At 34.8% G+C, this 24,711-nt stretch overlaps 1 protein-coding gene across 1 annotated transcript; it reads left to right on the top strand.

The window, feature by feature from the left end:
• Positions 1–2,012: 2,012 nt before the first annotated feature.
• Positions 2,013–13,579, top strand: LOC131845289 (uncharacterized). Its single transcript, XM_059194330.1, has 11 exons — positions 2,013–2,201; positions 2,751–3,018; positions 3,237–3,332; positions 3,485–3,681; positions 3,875–3,967; positions 8,328–8,435; positions 8,641–8,871; positions 9,225–9,492; positions 12,541–12,636; positions 12,986–13,182; positions 13,475–13,579. Exons 1-11 carry the CDS (start codon positions 2,013–2,015, stop codon positions 13,577–13,579), a joined length of 1,848 nt encoding a protein of 615 aa, XP_059050313.1.
• The last annotated feature ends 11,132 nt before the right edge of the window (positions 13,580–24,711 follow it).

The following is a 24,711-nucleotide window of genomic DNA, read 5'->3' on the forward strand; positions in this document are numbered from 1 at the left end:
ACCTTCGTGTTTATATTAGTAAGAAGATACATGCCGTGTTATTCGCTGATGATGTAACTATCTGCAGGTGAAAGTATTATTATAATCGGTCCACATTATACTGTAAGGTTCTCGGTAAGTACAAACGAGTCCATCTGAGAAGTCTAAAACCGAAATCCACCTTTTGTACCAATTTTAGTGGTATATAAAGCAAATAAATAAAAATAAATTTCATCACCTCTTGCTCATATTATTCATAGTCGAGTCAAAATAATTCTAGTTGTGTTTTCAAAATAAATCACATTAAAATTATTCAGGTCGCACAACTCGGCCGCTTATGAACCATAACATATTTTTGTATTAATATTTTTTCCCTTCATTTCTTTTGATAACAATTTTCTTAGTGATTGTGGTAATATCTTTGGTTTTGTCCTTTTCAGGATCATTGACAATGTTGTGTTGCGATCGCGTGCAAAGGATTTCAATTTAGTCATTAGATTGTGTTTTTTCTTTGTTCTGCTTCACTTTATATTTTGTCAAAATATGTGTAAATATCTAATGCGGAAATACATTTCACTACTGAATGTATTTATATTATTTACCTATTGTTGACTGTTAGTCGAAACGCGTGTCGCAATATGTGTGTACACTCAATAACGGTCGGGATTTGATCACCAATAGAGAAGGTCGTAACGCTTCCAGTAGCGATGGTCAGGTTTCCACACTGAATGTTTGTGGTCTCTGGTAGTAGAATTAAACAAAGTATATCTTGTTTGTTTTTCTATTATGTGTGTACTGAAGATACAAATAGATCGTTTAACTATTTATCTATCTATCTAACGATTTGTATTAGGAGTTGTATATTGGAAACCAGTGTATGTTTGTAGGATGCCCGCGTTCCGTCAGGGTTGCTGAACATTGCTACGGGAATGCGCCGTAACTCTGACAAAAAGTTAAGAGAAGGAACACCTTGGGATGTAGCTGGTAAGACCCCGGCAGGACCCGTCTACGTCCCCCGGGCGGGCGGGTCTTTGAGGACTTTTCCCGAGTTACGAAAGAATGCACGCGTCAGCGGGTCTACGGTCTGGAGTGGTGTTTGGATCAACAAGCGATCAATCATTAATTCACACGATGATAACATTATCATTGGCATTAACGACGTAGGTGGTCCAACGATTTAGCACAGCTTTTAAATTCTGATGGTCGCGGGTTCTATTCCTTGCACAGTGCAATTATTTGTTTCCATGAGTATGATTGTTTGCATCGGCCTGGGTGATTTCTTTTATGTATTTACAAAAATAAATATATAAGTATGTGTATCAGTTTCTATGTATGCTTTTAAAAGCTTTACTTAATTTGGGACTAGATACTGTTGAAGTTACGTCACGTTATAGTCAAATATTTCCTTTTGACAATGCAACAGTATATGCTGGTGGTCACTACGATGTCCAAATTGAATTTAAAAATAAATTTAAAGATGAGTCAGTACATGTGTATGCCAACACATGAACATATTTTGATTTGCTGGCTGATAGACTATATTTCTTTTAAAAGAAGAATTTGATGGTGATACAAACAAACAACACATATAAAATAAATAATATATTATTTTTGTCATCAGCGTACGTACAATGGAAAAAAACAAAAAATCTTATGATCAAGGAGCTATCTGTAACGCTGCGTGCGCCGCCCGATACATGATCAGTGCCCCGGTTTGCTTTATCGCCTGCAAATTAGTAATTCACTTTGTAGTAAGTAGAATGATTCACACTAGGAACTTTGGGATGACGACACCCAACTAGTTCATAGATAATGATAACATTCTACAGATATTAATGAAAACAAACTTGTGTACTAACAACGAACGAGGCAACGTGAAAACCCGCGTTACTAATCTGACACAATATCTAATGATGAATATTTTAAAACAATAATCCGATCCGATTAATTAAAGATTGATGTTCCAAATGTTTATATAAAAGTCGGTCGTGCAAGTGATTACTATTATTACGTTGTTACTTCTCTGCCTGAAGATGAAACTGTTATTGCTGGTAGCGCTGGTGGGAGCGGTGGTGGCCGAGGAGCCGATCGGTCTGTACTACCACGAGAACGTGGGCATCCCTCTGGCGGCCGCCATCAAGAGGAGCGAGGAGGCCGGCGACTTCGACGGCTCCAGGATCGTCGGGGGCTCCCCCGCCGCCCTCGGAGACCACCCCCATCTGGTGAGTGACAATATTCTTAATACTCAGTACTTTTAGAAAAGAATTTGATAGACAGCAATAATATTCGTGATTACATATTTGTGGTTATATTGTTACACAAAAAAAATTGTTGCAGCATCTTCAAAATGTAAGACGGTAGCTTACTTGATACCTCAAGTAGCGAAATCTATTTTGTTTGCTTTTTTTTTCTTCCAGAGGAGATATTGCGTTTTTGCATGAGTGGGCTGCAACCAAATAGGATTACAGTAGTGTTTCCTCTTCAATTAGACAAATTTTGCAAATCTTTGCCAAACACAGACCGCTGTTCCAAATTACCAATGTTATAAACTACTGCGGACTTGTTACAAGAAAACTTTATTTTATGTAATTATAAAACAATGCATTATCCGACAAAACTTAGTGACATATTAAATTAGCGATTACATTTTTTTATTAATAAGTGTAGAATTTCAAACTTCAGTGCTTAGTAATTTCGTAATATTATTTTCCGTAATTTCAAATGTATAATATGTTTAAGACAAATCATGAAACATTTTCTAACCCACCCAGGGTGGACTGCTGGTAACGCTGCAATCTGGTGCCACCTCGGTGTGCGGCTCCTCGCTGCTGTCCAACACGCGCGCTCTGACCGCCGCCCACTGTTGGTTCGACGGCCGCCAGAACGCGCGCCAGCTGACCGTGGTGCTGGGCTCCCTGCAGCTGTTCTCTGGCGGTACCCGCGTCACCAGCTCCTCGGTGACCATACACGCCAACTACAATAGCAACAACCTCAACAATGACATCGCCATCATCAACCTCAGCTGGGTCACCTACACCAGTCAGTAGCAGTATATTATCTTAATAATTCTTGTAAATTAATACACAATACTATTAGCAACTTTAACTAAATTGACTCTTCAATGACCTTTAGTATCTTATTATACGTTGTCTACGTAGAATGGAATGTTGTTACTAATTTTCATTACCATCAATATTTCATTTTCATCATCATCTTTGTCATCGTATAATTCTTCACCTCCACCTGTTTGTTTGCAGACAACATCCAGCCCGTGTACCTGCCGACCACGTTGGCCAACAACAACTTCGCCGGCAGCTGGGCGTGGGCCGCCGGCTTCGGACGCACATCCGACAGTGAGCATTAGTTTACTATTATTTACATACCCATGTATAATACATCTCAAAGTACTTTTATTAACTGTGAAAGCAAAATAAAGTCAAAAATAATTTGACAGCAATAGCAATATTACGTAGCGGAAACTTAAGGCAGATATTTACAATTTCAGACACCGGTATCGGCATGAATCAGTTCGTGAGTCATGCACAGCTGCAGGTGATCACCAACGCGGTGTGCGCTGCCACCTACGGCACCAACGTCGTCGTCAGTTCCACTCTGTGTGTGAGCGGCATCAACGGACAGAGCACGTGCAACGGGGACTCCGGCGGTCCTCTGTGGCTCTGGAACGGAAGCCAGCGTACCCTGGTCAGTGCCCATCCTGTTTTCATTACTATGTTTAAACATAACACTAATTTGATGGCTAATGCAGTCAGTCAGTTCTTCTTAGATGAATCTACATTCTGTATAACTTTGATGTTTACTTTAGCATCAATAACAAATGTAATATTCTGATTACTTGAGTGTTACATATTATTATTATATTGTTTATCTCCCTCAGATCGGTGTGGTGTCATTCGTGTCCGCCTCCGGCTGCCAGCGTTACTTCCCCGCCGGCTTCGCCCGCGTCACCTCGTTCCTCCCCTGGATCCAGGCTAGATTGTAAATGTGTCTGACAATTTATAGATTTGATTAATGATAAGTTAAATATTAAAATAAGTTCTGTAATTAATATGAAGTTTTTTTCTTGTTATCATCAACGATGAGTACGCCACATCCCACATACAAATATACATGCAATTATAAATACCGGCGGATTCATAATTAACAGTTTCCATACAGAGTTACACAACCAAAGATTGCCGTATTTATTATGTGTCGTCATTACTCTGTGCCACTCAAGGATACAATAGGGAATTTGCTTGAAATTAGAATAATATTATTATATATATTTTTTTTTCAACAGTTTATATTACTTTAGTTAACGCTAACGTGAGAAAGTGACATAAAAGGCTACTAAGGTACACCTGAACTGAGATAACTTTAAAGATATGAATGTTTAAGTTGTCAATGTTTACATAATGTTTCTAGTTTCAGTTTAGACATTGATGTTTAGATCTAGTTTATACAACATACAGATAAAATATAAAAAGATACCAGTTACAGTAATATGTATTTTTGACATGATGAGGCTTTTGCTATTATTAATCATTACATTCATTTTTTAAAATTCAAATTTGTAACCTACTATATCAGGGGCCGTTAAATGGACTGAAACTTAGTTCTCTATTAGTGTGTAAAAATTAAAATACTACTTTCATAAAAGTATAAACATATTTACGTAAAAAACAGGAGTTCCTCAGGGAAGTGTTTTAGGACCCCTCCTTTTCGAATAAGTATAACTTATGTAATGACTTACGTGAAGCAACAAAGGAACAATGTATCCTGTTTGCAGTTGATGCGTCTATGATAATACCACACAATAATCCTTCAATTAATTACAATGACAGGATCAATAAAGCGCTTGTAGATATTAGGTACTGGCTTGATTGTAATCAACTACTTATTAATATACAAAAAACAAATTATGTGCAATTTGCTGATTATAAAATTATTATATTAACAATAGAAAATCGTAACAATGTATTTATAAATGTTTAGGCATTATTTTAGATCTTAACTGTAACTGGAAATAACCTGTAAATGACACATGCTCTAAACTTAATAGATTTCTCTCAGACGCTTTTAAGCGAGAACGCCGCATACAGCATATCAAGTTTCTGTTTTAAGATATGCGATATTACTATGGTTACCCCATACTTTTCACTTTCATCAATGAAGCTCGAATTGTATAAAAGAAATTTATTAGAGCACCATTGAATTTTTCAAGATTACATTTTAAAACATTGAACAGGAATAAATTATAGGACAGGAGGAATACACCTATCTTAGCGTTATGGAGTGGCAGCGCATGAGTAATGTCACGGGTGTCTCGAGACAACGTGACGGCTACCGTTTACCATCAGGTGGTCCGCCGGCATGTTAGCCGCTCTAATCATATCAAAAAGGTCGAATTGTTACGTGCCTCACTTTACTTAGAATAGAATAGAATAACATTGATTACATCACACATCACAATACAATAAAAACGATGCTGACAGCTGCATATAAATTATTATATAAGATAAACGTAAATAAAAAACAATTCATTAAATTAGAGATGAAATCATTATGTACAGAAAAATAAATAAATAATAACAATAATAATAAACAACCAATACTAAATAATAATAATAAAGTAAAATGCATTTCCTATCTACCAGTTGGTAATTAAGTAAGGACCCTAGAGTGATACTCATACCAGTGTCGTAGTTGACTACTATTTAATATTGCTCTATGAACACAACGTAAACATACTGACTTAAAACAAAACAGCTGAGTTTCTGGTCACTTGTTCATAATAGAATAGAATCTGTATACTAAACTGGACGGCAGAGAAAATTTTATTTGAACTGTATTATGTTACCTGTTATTTGTTGTTATTATACAATATAATTTAGATGGTTTTGTTCTGTCTACTCTAATGCTGGCCGCAGCTGGCCTTTACAGCTTCACCGGACGATAGGGGGCGAGTGCAGATGGCACAAACCAAAGGAAGGACTTATGGAAGGACAACTCCTGCCTGACGGATACGACGCCAGTCTGAGGGCACCGCTAGGGGTTCGAACTTCAGCTCAGGCCGTCGAAATTTCGATCCCCGTTTGAATTGGACGGGGGATCGATCGGAGGGGTTGAGTTGGTGTAAATCATGTATTGATCTAATAAATAAAACAATACAATTACTATATGTGAGGCCGTGTAGACGTCTGCATGTTTGTGTAATTTTAAATGTGGTGAATCATGTGTACCGATTACGTTGCACTGGTTTTATATCCTGATTAAATAAAATTATCATCGATTGATTGATTGTACAAATTTGCCTGCTTAGTGAAACGAAATAACAATAGCGTATAATAAAAATAAGGCAAAAAAATATTTACACCATCTGCGCCTAGTACTACACTCAAATGACTGACAACTTGCAAATTGTTGCGAGTAGACTTAAACGTTATAGTGGACTAGCTGTACCCGCGACTTCGTCCGCGTGGAATTTAACTTTATTTTCTATAATAAAAGTAGCCTAAGTTACTCCTTATTATATCATCTACCTGCCAATAAAAGTCCCGTCACAATCGGTCCAGTCGTTTTAGAGATTACCCGGAACAAACAGATAAACAGACAAAAATTGTAAAAACTGTTATTTTGGTGTATGTATTGTATTTATATTCATATGCATGTAGTAAAAAACTGTTATTTCAATATTACAAACTGACGCTGCTATTGTTGTGGTGGGGTTCTTTTTTGTTGAGATGATATGTTTACTAATAAATAATAACAATCTGCTGTTAGCAGCAGAATAATTCTATTGTCTCCTTCTATAATATATTTACAATGTATTTTTAATGTCAATCAGTATTTGACAACTAAACTATTATAAAATCGTAATCGGTGAGGAGGCCGTATATACTCGTAACAGCTATTTTATTTACATGTATAGATATTCTAATATTTGTAATTATTGAGTTAATCCAGTGCGCTAGATCACAATCATATGATCACGTGGCAGCCGTTAGTTTACTGTTTCGCACACCAACGTTACGCATTTACGATTACTTTCTGCAGTAATCATGATAATAATGTTTATAATTAAAGTATATATTTTATCGATTTGGAAATTATTTTGCCGAAGTCTAATGTATACAGTATGTAGTTTGTTTAACGGATCTAAAAAATAATAGCACTTCCTTATATCTACTACTACTAGTGTTTAATATTAAGTAATTTACAAAATAAAAATGTATTGTTAATTCGCCATGTTATGATATCAAACTTTATCTAAATACATATATAACTCAAAGGTGACTGACTGACATAGTGATCTATCAACGCACAGCCCAAACCACTGGACGGATCGGGCTGAAATTTGACATGCAGGTACATGTTATGACGTAGGCACCCGTAAGAAAGGATTTTGATTAATTCTACCCCCAAAGGAATAAAATAGGGGTTGAAAGTTTGTATGAAACTTTGTCAATTTTAAACCGATCGGGCTGAAACTTTGCATGCATAAAGCTACTATGACGTAGGCATCCCCTAAGAAAGGATTTTGATAAATTCCACCCCTAAGGGGATAAATTAACGAAGCCGCAGGCAAAAGCTAGTTAATTAATAATTTTCAAATTTCTAATTTCGAATCATTGTGTAAATAAAAAGTAAAATATACTAAGATGGCCTCGAGTGGCGACCGCGGACCGGAAGACGCAGCGTGGAAAGGCTTCCAGCAAGGTGGACCGACGATCTGGTCAAGGTCGCGCGAGCACCGCAGGACCGATCGTCGTGGAGATCTCTGGGGGAGGCCTATGTCCAGCAGAGGACATCTTCCGGGCTGCGATGATGATGATGATGATGAAGTTTAAGTTCATTGGATTTTCTATCCTTATTCTATTCTAATTTGTCCATTTCATTTCTCGTAATAGATTTACATTATTCGGTGCAGTTAGTTTGTAGAACAGTCAACTCTATGGGGCTTCCAAGCTATATCCGAACTCTATTCACCGCCTGATGAAGCCTCGTTCAGAGGAGAAACACGACGCGATATGGATGCAGACTCAATAACGGTCGGGATTTGATCACCAATAGAGAAGGTCGTAACGCTTCCAGTGGCGGTGGTCAGGTTTCAGCACTGAATATTTGTGGTCTCACACACGATAATGGTAGCTGAATAAAATAAAACAATGTAAATCAAGTACTTAGTATGTATATGTATATATATTATAAACAAATAGCCATGTACAACACATACTAAAATCAATTTATCTTATGGTTGACATATACAACTACCATTACCATTTTGTACAATGTTTAAATAATGTCAGTAAGGTTTAAAAATTCCTAATATCGAGTACAAATTACAGGGACGTATGCATGGACAGTTCCACTACGGAAGCTGTTTTATGAATTTAGAATCCTATAAAGACATAACTCAGTCTCAGAAAGATGATGGAGCTCACTGCCTACTAAATGTATTGTCATAACGGCTTATAGACAAATGAACATGAGTCAACAACAATATCACGTAGTGAGCAGTAGTGGACTACAATCAGACGACCTAACGTGAAAACCCGCGCTACTAATCTATTTCTATATCTAATGAATGTTTTAAATTATTAATCCTAGTGATTAATCAAAGATTGATGTCCCAAATGTTTATATAAAAGTACGTCGTAGAATCGATCGCATCATATAACGTTGTTACTTCCCTGCCTGAAGATGAAACTGTTATTGCTGGTAGCGCTGGTGGGAGCGGTGGTGGCCGAGGAGCCGATCGGTCTGTACTACCACGAGAACGTGGGCATCCCTCTGGCGGCCGCCATCAAGAGGAGCGAGGAGGCCGGCGACTTCGACGGCTCCAGGATCGTCGGGGGCTCCCCCGCCGCCCTCGGAGACCACCCTCATCTGGTGAGTGACAATACATACTTTATTCCAAGTAAATTTTATAGTTAGAATATTCGTGATTATTATAATATTTAAATATTTTAACTTTAAAGTGTCTCAGTTGTTAATTTTTATATTTAATAAGGGACCTATTATACTACCCTGAGACACTCCTGGTTAAATCAACTTACTGCACCCATTTGGTTGCAATAACCAGGATGCTGGCGATAACCCTATTGCCACCTTCGAGTATAAAAAAAACAATCAGTCACCTGTTGCATATTCCTGAAGTATGGGGTGTTACACCACCGTTTCCTATAATTTCAAATGTATTGTATTATTGAGACTAATCATGAAATATTTTCTATTTCACCCAGGGTGGCCTGCTGATCACTCTCCAATCCGGTGGCACCTCTGTGTGCGGCTCCTCGCTGCTGTCCAACACGCGCGCCGTGACCGCCGCCCACTGCTGGTTCGACGGCCGCCAGAACGCGCGCCAGCTGACCGTGGTGCTGGGCTCCCTGCTGCTGTTCTCCGGCGGCACCCGCATCACCAGCTCCTCAGTGGCCGTGCACGCCAACTACAACACCAACAACCTCAACAATGACATCGCCATCATCAACCTCAACTGGGTCGCCTACACCAGTGAGTAGCCTTATTGCCTTAGCTAATATTGAGAATAACTTAGTAGTTCTTGTACAATAATACAATTTTAAATGATAGACCGTGTTGACAGAAAGAAAAGAAGTTTTTATTTTATTTTTAATTACAATTATATGGCTTTTATACAAAAAGAGGTTTCATGTGCTAACATATTGCCGAGGGCAAAATAATAATACAAGAACATTATAACTACAATACAATAATTAGCTTAATATTAATAATAATCTTAATATTAATAACAACTTAAATCCCGATCGGTAAAATTACAATTTTGATGTACATATATATTTCTGATTATCTTACCCAACAGCTAGTGAGGTGGTGAACCATTGGATATTATTAAGGCTGTGAGAAGAATCGTTTTTTGTACTTCCATAAAATACAGCAAGTAATTTATTTGTAACCATATTTAAACTTAAAACTCCATGATAGGGAAGAAAATATATTAGTTTATTTATTTGTGTACAATGGTTCACAACTTTTTCGGAACCTAAATTTAAATATTTATTTCTTAAATCACAATACAGGTTATAATATAATATATTTACTATTAATATATTCCTACTGAATATCTTTTCTAAGTGATACAAACGTTGCAAAGCTAAAACAAACGAGTCTGCAGAATTAATACTATCAATGTTTGTTATTAATGATAATTTTATATCAAAACACTTATTTATTAAACTAACTGACTCTTTGAAAACAGTCTCACTACATTTATGCTCGGGGAGGGATTCGTTAAAACTTTCTTTCTTCGCCTCCCATAAATGTTGACTATTGCATTCTAAATCAGAGTAATCTTCTGAAGTATGTAAAACAACTGCATTATTTAATGATTCAACATTATTGATTGACCTATATGAACCAGAAACAATGTAACCAAATCGTGTGTTAAGCAGTATAGGATCACATGGATTTCCTTCAATTTTACCATCTTTTAATGCTCGAAAGAATATATCCGAAGAAAGCAAGAGGTCCACTTCACCTGGCATATGAAATTTAATGTCTGCCAAGGTAACATGTTTGGGTATATTGAAATTTTTAATGACAATGTAATTATGAGGGAGTTTTGTTGTAATGGTGTCAATAATGTAACAAGATGCAAATAAACTAAATGGTTCGGTCATAGAATGAACATTAATATTTACACATTTATATAATTTATTAGATTTTTGACCAAGCGTAATAATATTTTTGCTAGATTGAGACTGAGGTAAACCTAATATATCTGCAAGTCGCGTGGTACAAAAGGACGTTTCACTGCCGGAGTCAACCAGCGCTCGGACAGTATGCTTATTATTTTTTATATCAAATACTGATACTTGTACAGTAGGCAACAAAATATTGCTTACCTTATTATTGGTAGTGTGCATAATGACCTGTTCTTGTGAAGACTGTACTTCGCTTATACCTGCCTCACCATCAGATGCTACGAGCTTAGCTGGTGGCGACGAATTCATGTGTAATAGCGTGTTATGAGAAACAGACTTACAGGTTGCACATTTAAAGTGATATTTACACGTTCCACCATGTGAAAATAAACATATTTTACAAATATTATTATTATTTACAAAATCAACGCGTTTATGAACAGACAATAAAATGAACTGAGGACAGTTATAAAGCCTATGACTCTGAGCACATAACTTACAAGTAATGTTAAAATGTTTTTTGTCTGCTGACTGTACATAATTATTTACACATTTACTTTTAGGTGGTTCTAACCCACACGATTCGAGAGCAACAGCTCTTTTATCTAAAAACAACAGTAGATCCGACATTGTGGGTTTGACAGTATGGTCTCTCTCGCAGTGATAGAGTTTGACTGTAAACGGATCAATTTTTCTACAAATAATATTAACTAGTAATGAGTCCCAGTATTCTGTGGGCTCGTTTAAATTTTTTAAAGCTGCTAAATTTTGTTTAACCTTAACAATTATATTTCTGTAATTACATGCAGTACCTCTATGAAATGGACTTATATCTAACAAACTATTTATATGATTACTTACTAATAAGAACGGATTATTATACCTATTCTTCAAAAGAAGCAGCGCATCTTGGTATGAATCGTTGCAAAGAGGTAAATTGTCAATTGTAGAGAGTGGCTCGCCTCGTAGATATTTCTTCAGGTATATTAACTTTTGTATGTCACTGAGATTATGGTCTTTGTGGATGACAGCAGTGAAGATCTCGATAAAAGGTATATACTCGGAAAGTTCCTTACCATCAAAAACTTTAATTTCTATGGGCGGCAACTTTGATATTGATGATGAAATGGTTGATGGAATAGACTTGGTGTGATGATTTAATGCAGCATTTAATTTAAAATACCGTTCCTCCATTTGAACTTCATCCTCATCATCATCAGGATCGTGGTACATGATGTCCGCATTAATGGCGGTATATTTTTTATAAGCATCCTCTAAAATTCCCTTACGGAGATGTAATGATTCAGTGTCAGCAACCCCTGATGAGAGAAACGTTTCCAACCGGGTAATGGTTGCCTTACAACGGCCGCGTTCGAAACGAAGTCTCTTGAGGTCAACTGTTGATTCTTGCACTGATGGATTAATCATTTTATTATATGGGTTTCGGCACCAATTTTGTTAGTGTTTCTCACTGTGATCTATTTATAATGCATTTAAAATCAATAAAATTAATAATAAATGATAGACCGTGTTGACAGAAAGAAAAGAAGTTTTTATTTTATTTTTAATTACAATTATATGGCTTTTATACAAAAAGAGGTTTCATGTGCTAACATATAGTAACAGTCAAATATTGGATATTGTCTCAATAGTTTACTTGTGATTTCGCCCGAAGCATCTGGACATCATTTAACATTAGCATAATTAACTTCACATGAGTTAATTTGGAGTTTTCAAGTCCAAGTCAATGATAACTATGACTAAATCGACTCCTCAATAACCTACAGTATCTTATTATAGTGGAGTATTGTGACCGAAATTTGCAACCATCAATAATATTGTTGCATCGTATAATTCTTCATCACCTGTTTGCTTGCAGACAACATCCAGCCCGTGAACCTGCCCACCACTTTGGCCAACAACAACTTCGCCGGCAGCTGGGCGTGGGCCGCCGGCTTCGGACGCACATCCGACAGTGAGCATTCGTTTACTATTATTTACATACCCATCTATATTATGATGAAAATGCTGTGCAATAAATTTGATAGACCAATACTTTGTTTTTGGACCCAAATTGTTACGGGGGCCCTTAAATGATAATATGTAATTTTAGATATACTAACATAGGCTAAGTACAATTGTTACTAACAAATTGGATCTCTGTTATCTGAATAAATAAAATTAAAAAAAAAAAAAAATAAAAATAAATATTATTCTCAGAGAACTAACATGATCTTGCTTGTTGCTCTTCAGCGGGAAACTCTTTAGTTTCCTATTTAGTTTTCTCAACCTTTGCTGATCATTTATGATGATGACAATTTCAGACACCGGTATCGGCAACAACCAGTTCCTGAGCCACGTGCAGCTGCAGGTGATCACCAACGCAGTTTGCGCCTCCACCTACGGCACCAGCGTCGTCGTCAGCTCCACTCTGTGTGTGAGCGGCGCCAACGGACAGAGCACATGCGGCGGAGACTCCGGCGGTCCTCTGTGGCTCTGGAACGGAAGCCAGCGCACCCTGGTCAGTGCCACAATTATTTATTTGAAATATATTAATAGAGAGTTGATGAACATAATTGTAACGCTCAAATATACATGTATATTTGAGCTTACATCTATTTTATTGCACTGTACCTATGATTAAGTATTTACTTACAAATGTAAATGTTCACGTAGATCAGAGGTTATGGCGTTGAGCGTTGAGGTTTTCTCAAAGGACTACGGTGTCTATGTCCCAGGTGTTACTGAAGTCCGTAACACGTAATGTTTATAGCAATTCCAATTATTAACGCTGTAATTTTAATTTCCCTCAGATCGGTGTGGTGTCTTTCGGTTCCGCCTCCGGCTGCCAGCGTGGCTTCCCCGCCGGCTTCGCCCGCGTCACCTCCTTCCTCTCCTGGATCCAGGCTAGATTGTAAACACGAACTGATAGTTCATAGATTTGATTATAAATAAGTGAAATATTAAAATAAGTTTTGCAATTTAAGTTTTTTATTTTATTTACCATTTATCTTATATTTTAATCGAGTAATATTTAACTTAGTTAAAAATATATTACAAAAGTATAGGATAATCTGAACATGTGTGGTTATATATAGTACAGGTAGTAATTGGGAAAAGTTTTAATATCTAAGTAAAATCATAGACAACTGTTCGGATTCAGGCGAGGCGTGTGTATTGATTGTACTAATAAACAATACTACTAAATAGATATAGTTTCATGTCAGTTTATTAGTTGTCTGTGCAGGCAGACTGACGGTTTATGATTATTATTTATGATAAATGCCTGTAAATACAGAGACACAGGATTGTGCCGTTAAGTTATGAAGAAATGAACTTACCAAGTGAAGTTCAATTGTAATGAAGTGAGCAGCTCCATTCCTTATATGGATATATCTCAGGCCTTTAACAGAGTACATACAACTCTGTAGTGTTCTTTACAAAATAAATATTTAATAACTTACCTGTAAAATTCATTCAGCTTGTAAGATCATATCTAGAGCGAAGATCATTTTTCTGTAAAACATGATTACAACGTGAGCAACCTTCTTATGAAGGTTCAGTTAAGTACAGTTAAGTTGATTGCGTTGAGAGTTAATTCTAGTACTGTATTTATTTAAATTGGTTAGTGGTAAAATTAACAACAGCCTAGTATGGAGGTGCGTGGAGTTCTCCGAGTATGTTCCGGATCAATATGCGCCCTGTCGCCATCGACCGCAACTGCTGGCTGTGCCGCGCGGGGCCGCACACTTTACTCGACGAACCATCACCCACAACTGCACGGCACGGCCACGGCGCGGCGTACATTGTATTATACTGCGAAGCAAATAGATCTCTTTTCTTGTTCTCTGAGTGAATTCACTAAGATGGCTTTACTTCAGCTATAAGTTGTCATCACTACATATGTAGTATAAAACAAAGTCGCTGTCGCTGTCTGTCCGTCCTCATATATGCTTAAATCTTTAAAACTACGCAACGGATTCACAAGAAGAACGAGCAAGAAGCTTGTGTGTTGCTCTTTTAAATAATCCGCATAAAACTACGCAATGGATTTGGAAGCGGTTTTTTTAATAGATAGATTGATTCAAGGGGAAGTTAATATATACATGTACACCCGTGCGAAGCCGGGCGAGTAGCTAGTTATATTATAAAAATATGTTAATTTACGATAATGTATTAGACAAAGACTTGTGAAAATAGTTGTAATAGTAGAAATTCAATAATTTATATTTTTTCTGTAATTCCCAACAAGCTAATGGTAAACCCTCGCTTATATACATGAACTGCACTACTGCACCACGCTGTGATGTGACACTCGTGATGTCACGCATGCATTCACATTCTGGAGGAGTAGGGAGTCGTGCCTCGTGTCCTGTAATATCACTGCCGTAGGCCTAACACACGGCCTGACCCGGGTCTCAAGGGACCCTGATGGACCGTCACCTTAACGCCACTTTCTCACATCGATGAGAATCAAGAACATCAAATCAAGAGAGTCTAGTTCTAGAAGACAGACTTAATTGAGCGATTGAAGAGCCCTACCAGTTAAAACTCGTTACAAGCACTTTTGAATAGTCATATTTTGATTCTACCGCTCATTCGGAACGCAGACTCATCACAAGAAGAATGAGCAAGAAACTTGTGTGTTGCTCTTTTTAATGGATGCTATTTAAAATAAATAACAAGTAAGAGGCATGCGATAATCAACATAGAAACCGCTACGTACTCATTATTAGTGCAATCAGATAACATTGTCAGCGCTATGGATTTTAAGTATATATTGTTGTTGATTTAAATAAATGAAATAAATAACAGCGGAGCGCTGTGCACTGTGGCTGCTGGTGGAACTCATTACCAACATCTTTCCCAAGACCAGAGTCATACTTTCTGTAATTTGTGCTCACTGCGCACCTGAACGGTCGCTGTTCATTTATATATATCCCTTACTAATATCTGGCTGTCTGTCTGTCTGTCTCGCTTTCATGTCAAAACTACTGAACCGATTTAAATGAAATTTGATACACAGATAGTCTTAACCCTGAGAGAGGACATACAAATTCTTAATGCTTACTTTACTTTTTTTTAATGCGAAAAAGGGTTGTAAGTGGTTCAAAGGGGGGATGAAAGGTTGTATGGAAGAATCGTCATTTTTTTTAAGCAAGAAGCTTATTTTTGATGTTGTTGATTAAATAATAATATTTATTAGTAGTAATAGAGATTAATATATTCTAACAAATTACTAAAATAAAAGAAGCCTAAGTTACTTATTACATCAGCTACTTACCAATAAAAGTCCCGTCAAAATCGGTCCAGGCATTTCAGAAATTAGCCGGGACAGACAGAAAAAAATTAAAAAAAGAAAGTTTTTGTTGTTTATACGGTACGTACGTACCACAATGTACAACAACAATATTCATATGCATGTGGTAAAAACGGTTATTTCAATATTACAAACAGACACTCCAATTTTATTTATATGTATAAAGAATACGGCTAGGAGCGGCAGTGAATATGGTAGGGTGAAATAAATAAATAACTTACCGATATTATAATTATATATTTAGTATACACATTTGACACAGCGACAGAAGAATAATGTACAAATATATATACGTCAAAAATTGAAAATTAAAAATATATGGTTTAAATAAGAAAGGAACTATAAAACGAGGTGTGTGTGTGTGTGTGTGTAACAGTGTGTATCTTATATATTTATTTAATATAATACACGTAGTATTAAATATATTTATGGAACATTTTAATATATAGATATATTTAATCTGAACCAAAGACTGTTATTTCAGTGCACCGTGCGGGGCCGTGAAATAAAACGAAGCAGCCAAAATAAATAAATGTATCTAGACACGCGGCAGCGTGTCAAGCCGAGTTTCAAGTAAACTGGCTTGCAGCACCGTGTGTATATTTACACGAACCATTTGGAGCCACTTTTGACCCCCTCATAACTCAAAAACTCTTTCACACAAACCTGTCAAATTTGGTTCATATATTGAGACTTGCGAGATAAATATGTGTTCCAAATTTCATAAACATATCTCAAACGGTTATTTAGATATTAATGTCCAAAAATCGTCATTTTTATCACTGATCAACTATAGATCAAAATTATAACCCACTTCCAGATGACCTAGGAAGTTCAAATTTGGTATGCAGATAGGTAATTAGGTGAATATAAAGGAAAAAATCTGAAACTGGTAAATTGTTATCATTTTACTACAATTTTTCACTTTAATTGATTCTATTTCAACTTATACTGGACGAATACTAAAATTCTATGAAAACGTCGATAGCCACCAATTGACATTGATCCCTGGCGAAAATTCTCATCTTGTACTGGACGGAAAGTAATATTGTATGAAAACGTCGATCATTACCAATTTACGTTGACCCCTTCACATCAATGTCGATAACTAGCAAACTTCAAATATTGCATTGAGCGGTAAACACTAGTTGCTATAATTTAGATTCTGTCTAAAATATACTCGTACTTATAACTAGGAGTATAGTCGAATTTCGTATTTATTATGTTATTAACTTAGATTTGGTATTAATTATTGTTTCAATATTTAGCGCACATCAATAGTGTAAAATCATTATTTTTATAAATAATTATTAAATAATAGGCATTTCGGTATAGGGCGCCGCGGCGGCGCCGTGTGGGAGCGGTGCGATAAAACTCAATGTTTTGTTTCTGGATATCTAACCTATAAGGTTGCGATTTATGCTACGAAATTTATAGCTTTCTTAAATTATACTTATATATTTGTGATTATATTATTATTACATTATTTTAGTAAATACGTATGGTATAGACAATAGTTTAAACCAAAAATTAATAACAATTTTAGTATAGTTATAAGTAGGAATGTACAGTTAACTCGAGAATGAGAACTTATTGGTAACAAATTGTTTTCTTGAGAATTCAATAGATAACAGTCAATTTGTTACATAATCGTCTTTACGAACTATAACGTGTCAATACCAAGTTTCAGATATTAAATAATGTATGTATATGTTGACAGAGAAGAATTCCGTATTTGCTTAACATATGCTATTACTATCCACAAATCACAAGGCCTTAGTTTTGGCAGTCCTCTTCTCAACATAGCCTCCTCTATATTTAATAAAGGGCAGGTTTACGTTGGACTCTTCAGAGTTAAAACCTTAGATGGAGTACGTCTTAACAATTTTGATCCAAGTCACGAGAGCTCTATTGTAGAGTACAACCATTTGTGGACGTTATACCGCCCCGATTTGCCCAAAAATTCCTGATACTGAATTGGCAATGCACTTGAACATTTAAAAGTTACAAGAAAATATAGAAAATAACACAAAAAAAGACAATTATACCCCGTAAATATACGAAAATACAGTAATTTATCAAAAATAATTTGGTATTAATTTAGTTATAAATCAGTACCTCGTTTAATTTATGTACAAAAAGTAATGATATCCCATCAAAAACATAAATGTGAAATGATAGCCGAGTTTAATATTATGATATATACCTTGATTGTTGACTTCTACGACAAAAGAGATGAGATCTAAATGGGTGCCAAGTTCAATGATCTGTCCTGAAATGTATTTATAACAATATAAAATATCATTTCTTCTTATAACTTAGGATAATATACTGTAGCCTAAGGTCTAACTTGGCTAGTTTTCATATACGAAATATACTGTAGCCTTCGCAAGTTCTAAACATGTTAGTTGTCGGTTCCTATTTTAATATTAATAGTAACTAGCAATCGAAAGTAATAATTGGTATATGAGAACTGGCCAAGTTAGACCTTAGGCTACAGTATATTATCCTAAGTTATAAGAAGAAATGATATTTTATATTGTTATAAATACATTTCAGGACAGATCATTGAACTTGGCACCCATTTAGATCTCATCTCTTTTGTCGTAGAAGTCAACAATCAAGGTATATATCATAATATTAAACTCGGCTATCATTTCACATTTATGTTTTTGATGGGATAAGATATATTACTGTAAAGTTTCGTTAAAATCTGTTCAGTAGTTTTTGCGTGAGAGAGTAACAAACATCCATCCATACTCACAAACTTTTGCGTTTATAATATTAATAAGATTTATTATCTATTTTTCTCTTATTTATTATTACTTATACATATATATATTTACATATAATTTATTCGTGTCGTATAAAATTAAGACGGACTCCTAGTTACATATAATGCATATAACGGAATAGATACTTATAATTTTTAGCATCATCTAAAGTAACTATCTATTTACAGCTGCGGATGTAACATGTCAAATCATATAACACAAGTATCTACTAATGTTATCTATAAATACTAGTCTAGATTTATAGGTAGATATCATTACCATTGATACTCCTGATCAATACATACTTTAACAGATAGAGCTGCCTGTTATAGGTATATTGTTCATTATGTATATTAATCCACTTTTTTGTAGACTATAATTATATTGAAATTTTATGTAGACTAACAGTATAGGCCGTCGTGACACTAGTGTGGACTGAAATGATGAGGATGGATTTAGATCATTTGGCCCATTATAGCAATGTGATGATAAAACTACATATAATAATAATAATCCTTGACAATTCACACAGCGCCATCTCGTTCCAACCTTAGCAGAGATACACCCGGAACAATAATAAATTAATTAAAATAAAAAATGCCCTTTATTCTACTGTTTACAACTTTATTATAAACTTATTAAGTAAATATTATTTTACTTGCGATAAATCGAACCGGCGACTATCGAAAAGTAAAGTGTAATATTCACAATATACAAAGAAGTATAGTTACAAATATACGTTTTATCTGACTATTATTCCTGAGGTAATCAGAGGCACTGTTAACTGTCGTTTGCTGTTGTAAACGCAACATTTGACAAGGAGAAGAAGTAAATATGATTTCAATGTTTTAGAGGTCGAGTCTACCCCTATATTCCCAGTGCCGGTTTAACCATTAGGTAGAGTAGATATCTGCCTTGGGGCAGTCGCTTCGCTTAGTAGCCGTTCAAAAGAAATGAATATCGTTCAGAGTAAAAATTTTATTGGAAAATGTATATGAGTGGCAATAGGTATTTCCTTTTGATTTTTTCGAAGTGTGCCCTCAGTTGATGAAATACAACAAGGAATAGATTAATCCAGTATGAAGTACTTAAATTTATAATATGTTTTGGATAAGTATACTACTAATACCATACTTAAAAAAAAACAATTGCTGAAACGATAAAAAAGTAATGATTAATAATATGTATTTCTTTTTACAGAGGGTTGAATTTAACATAATCAGATATGTTACATCCAGCTCTGCCTACCCTTATTTTGATCAATCTTAACATTGTAAATACAAAATTATGTTTGTTACCTCTTCATTCTCTAATAACTTGATAACTCAATCAATAATCATGTACGTAACATTTGAGATGCAGAAGGACTTGGTCTACTTCCTACTTCGAGCAGGTATAGTTTGTACAAAATGCGGATAAAGAGTATCTAGACACGCGGCAGCGTGTCAAGCCGAGTTTCAAGTAAACTGGCTTGCAGCACCGTGTGTATATTTACACGAACCATTTGGAGCCACTTTTGACCCCCTCATAACTCAAAAACTCTTTCACACAAACCTGTCAAATTTGGTTCATATATTGAGACTTGCGAGATAAATATGTGTTCCAAATTTCATAAACATATCTCAAACGGTTATTTAGATATTAATGTCCAAAAATCGTCATTTTTATCACTGATCAACTATAGATCAAAATTATAACCCACTTCCAGATGACCTAGGAAGTTCAAATTTGGTATGCAGATAGGTAATTAGGTGAATATAAAGGAAAAAATCTGAAACTGGTAAATTGTTATCATTTTACTACAATTTTTCACTTTAATTGATTCTATTTCAACTTATACTGGACGAATACTAAAATTCTATGAAAACGTCGATAGCCACCAATTGACATTGATCCCTGGCGAAAAATCTCATTTTGTACTGGACGGAAAGTAATATTGTATGAAAACGTCGATCATTACCAATTTACGTTGACCCCTTCACATCAATGTCGATAACTAGCAAACTTCAAATATTGCATTGAGCGGTAAACACTAGTTGCTATAATTTAGATTCTGTCTAAAATATACTCGTACTTATAACTAGGAGTATAGTCGAATTTCGTATTTATTATGTTATTAACTTAGATTTGGTATTAATTATTGTTTCAATATTTAGCGCACATCAATAGTGTAAAATCATTATTTTTATAAATAATTATTAAATAATAGGCATTTCGGTATAGGACGCCGCGGCGCCGTGTGGGAGCGGTGCGATAAAACTCAATGTTTTGTTTCTGGATATCTAACCTATAAGGTTGCGATTTATGCTACGAAATTTATAGCTTTCTTAAATTATACTTATATATTTGTGATTATATTATTATTACATTATTTTAGTAAATACGTATGGTATAGACAATAGTTTAAACCAAAAATTAATAACAATTTTAGTATAGTTATAAGTAGGAATGTACAGTTAACTCGAGAATGAGAACTTATTGGTAACAAATTGTTTTCTTGAGAATTCAATAGATAACAGTCAATTTGTTACATAATCGTCTTTACGAACTATAACGTGTCAATACCAAGTTTCAGATATTAAATAATGTATGTATATGTTGACAGAGAAGAATTCCGTATTTGCTTAACATATGCTATTACTATCCACAAATCACAAGGCCTTAGTTTTGGCAGTCCTCTTCTCAACATAGCCTCCTCTATATTTAATAAAGGGCAGGTTTACGTTGGACTCTTCAGAGTTAAAACCTTAGATGGAGTACGTCTTAACAATTTTGATCCAAGTCACGAGAGCTCTATTGTAGAGTACAACCATTTGTGGACGTTATACCGCCCCGATTTGCCCAAAAATTCCTGATACTGAATTGGCAATGCACTTGAACATTTAAAAGTTACAAGAAAATATAGAAAATAACACAAAAAAAGACAATTATACCCCGTAAATATACGAAAATACAGTAATTTATCAAAAATAATTTGGTATTAATTTAGTTATAAATCAGTACCTCGTTTAATTTATGTACAAAAAGTAATGATATCCCATCAAAAACATAAATGTGAAATGATAGCCGAGTTTAATATTATGATATATACCTTGATTGTTGACTTCTACGACAAAAGAGATGAGATCTAAATGGGTGCCAAGTTCAATGATCTGTCCTGAAATGTATTTATAACAATATAAAATATCATTTCTTCTTATAACTTAGGATAATATACTGTAGCCTAAGGTCTAACTTGGCTAGTTTTCATATACGAAATATACTGTAGCCTTCGCAAGTTCTAAACATGTTAGTTGTCGGTTCCTATTTTAATATTAATAGTAACTAGCAATCGAAAGTAATAATTGGTATATGAGAACTGGCCAAGTTAGACCTTAGGCTACAGTATATTATCCTAAGTTATAAGAAGAAATGATATTTTATATTGTTATAAATACATTTCAGGACAGATCATTGAACTTGGCACCCATTTAGATCTCATCTCTTTTGTCGTAGAAGTCAACAATCAAGGTATATATCATAATATTAAACTCGGCTATCATTTCACATTTATGTTTTTGATGGGATAAGCTATATTACTGTAAAGTTTCATCAAAATCTGTTCAGTAGTTTTTGCGTGAGAGAGTAACAAACATCCATCCATACTCACAAACTTTTGCGTTTATAATATTAATAAGATTTATTATCTATTTTTCTCTTATTTATTATTACTTATACATATATATATTTACATATAATTTATTCGTGTCGTATAAAATTAAGACGGACTCCTAGTTACATATAATGCATATAACGGAATAGATACTTATAATTTTTAGCATCATCTAAAGTAACTATCTATTTACAGCTGCGGATGTAACATGTCAAATCATATAACACAAGTATCTACTAATGTTATCTATAAATACTAGTCTAGATTTATAGGTAGATATCATTACCATTGATACTCCTGATCAATACATACTTTAACAGATAGAGCTGCCTGTTATAGGTATATTGTTCATTATGTATATTAATCCACTTTTTTGTAGACTATAATTATATTGAAATTTTATGTAGACTAACAGTATAGGCCGTCGTGACACTAGTGTGGACTGAAATGATGAGGATGGATTTAGATCATTTGGCCCATTATAGCAATGTGATGATAAAACTACATATAATAATAATAATCCTTGACAATTCACACAGCGCCATCTCGTTCCAACCTTAGCAGAGATACACCCGGAACAATAATAAATTAATTAAAATAAAAAATGCCCTTTATTCTACTGTTTACAACTTTATTATAAACTTATTAAGTAAATATTATTTTACTTGCGATAAATCGAACCGGCGACTATCGAAAAGTAAAGTGTAATATTCACAATATACAAAGAAGTATAGTTACAAATATACGTTTTATCTGACTATTATTCCTGAGGTAATTAGAGGCACTGTTAACTGTCGTTTGCTGTTGTAAACGCAACATTTGACAAGGAGAAGAAGTAAATATGATTTCAATGTTTTAGAGGTCGAGTCTACCCCTATATTCCCAGTGCCGGTTTAACCATTAGGTAGAGTAGATATCTGCCTTGGGGCAGTCGCTTCGCTTAGTAGCCGTTCAAAAGAAATGAATATCGTTCAGAGTAAAAATTTTATTGGAAAATGTATATGAGTGGCAATAGGTATTTCCTTTTGATTTTTTCGAAGTGTGCCCTCAGTTGATGAAATACAACAAGGAATAGATTAATCCAGTATGAAGTACTTAAATTTATAATATGTTTTGGATAAGTATACTACTAATACCATACTTAAAAAAAAACAATTGCTGAAACGATAAAAAAGTAATGATTAATAATATGTATTTCTTTTTACAGAGGGTTGAATTTAACATAATCAGATATGTTACATCCAGCTCTGCCTACCCTTATTTTGATCAATCTTAACATTGTAAATACAAAATTATGTTTGTTACCTCTTCATTCTCTAATAACTTGATAACTCAATCAATAATCATGTACGTAACATTTGAGATGCAGAAGGACTTGGTCTACTTCCTACTTCGAGCAGGTATAGTTTGTACAAAATGCGGATAAAAGAGTATCTAGACACGCGGCAGCGTGTCAAGCCGAGTTTCAAGTAAACTGGCTTGCAGCACCGTGTGTATATTTACACGAACCATTTGGAGCCACTTTTGACCCCCTCATAACTCAAAAACTCTTTCACACAAACCTGTCAAATTTGGTTCATATATTGAGACTTGCGAGATAAATATGTGTTCCAAATTTCATAAACATATCTCAAACGGTTATTTAGATATTAATGTCCAAAAATCGTCATTTTTATCACTGATCAACTATAGATCAAAATTATAACCCACTTCCAGATGACCTAGGAAGTTCAAATTTGGTATGCAGATAGGTAATTAGGTGAATATAAAGGAAAAAATCTGAAACTGGTAAATTGTTATCATTTTACTACAATTTTTCACTTTAATTGATTCTATTTCAACTTATACTGGACGAATACTAAAATTCTATGAAAACGTCGATAGCCACCAATTGACATTGATCCCTGGCGAAAATTCTCATCTTGTACTGGACGGAAAGTAATATTGTATGAAAACGTCGATCATTAACAATTTACGTTGACCCCTTCACATCAATGTCGATAACTAGCAAACTTCAAATATTGCATTGAGCGGTAAACACTAGTTGCTATAATTTAGATTCTGTCTAAAATATACTCGTACTTATAACTAGGAGTATAGTCGAATTTCGTATTTATTATGTTATTAACTTAGATTTGGTATTAATTATTGTTTCAATATTTAGCGCACATCAATAGTGTAAAATCATTATTTTTATAAATAATTATTAAATAATAGGCATTTCGGTATAGGGCGCCGCGGCGGCGCCGTGTGGGAGCGGTGCGATAAAACTCAATGTTTTGTTTCTGGATATCTAACCTATAA

Source organism: Achroia grisella, unplaced genomic scaffold, assembly GCF_030625045.1.
Source record: "Achroia grisella isolate CSIRO2021 unplaced genomic scaffold, CSIRO_AGI_Agris_v1 utg461, whole genome shotgun sequence".
Taxonomy (NCBI): domain Eukaryota; kingdom Metazoa; phylum Arthropoda; class Insecta; order Lepidoptera; family Pyralidae; genus Achroia; species Achroia grisella.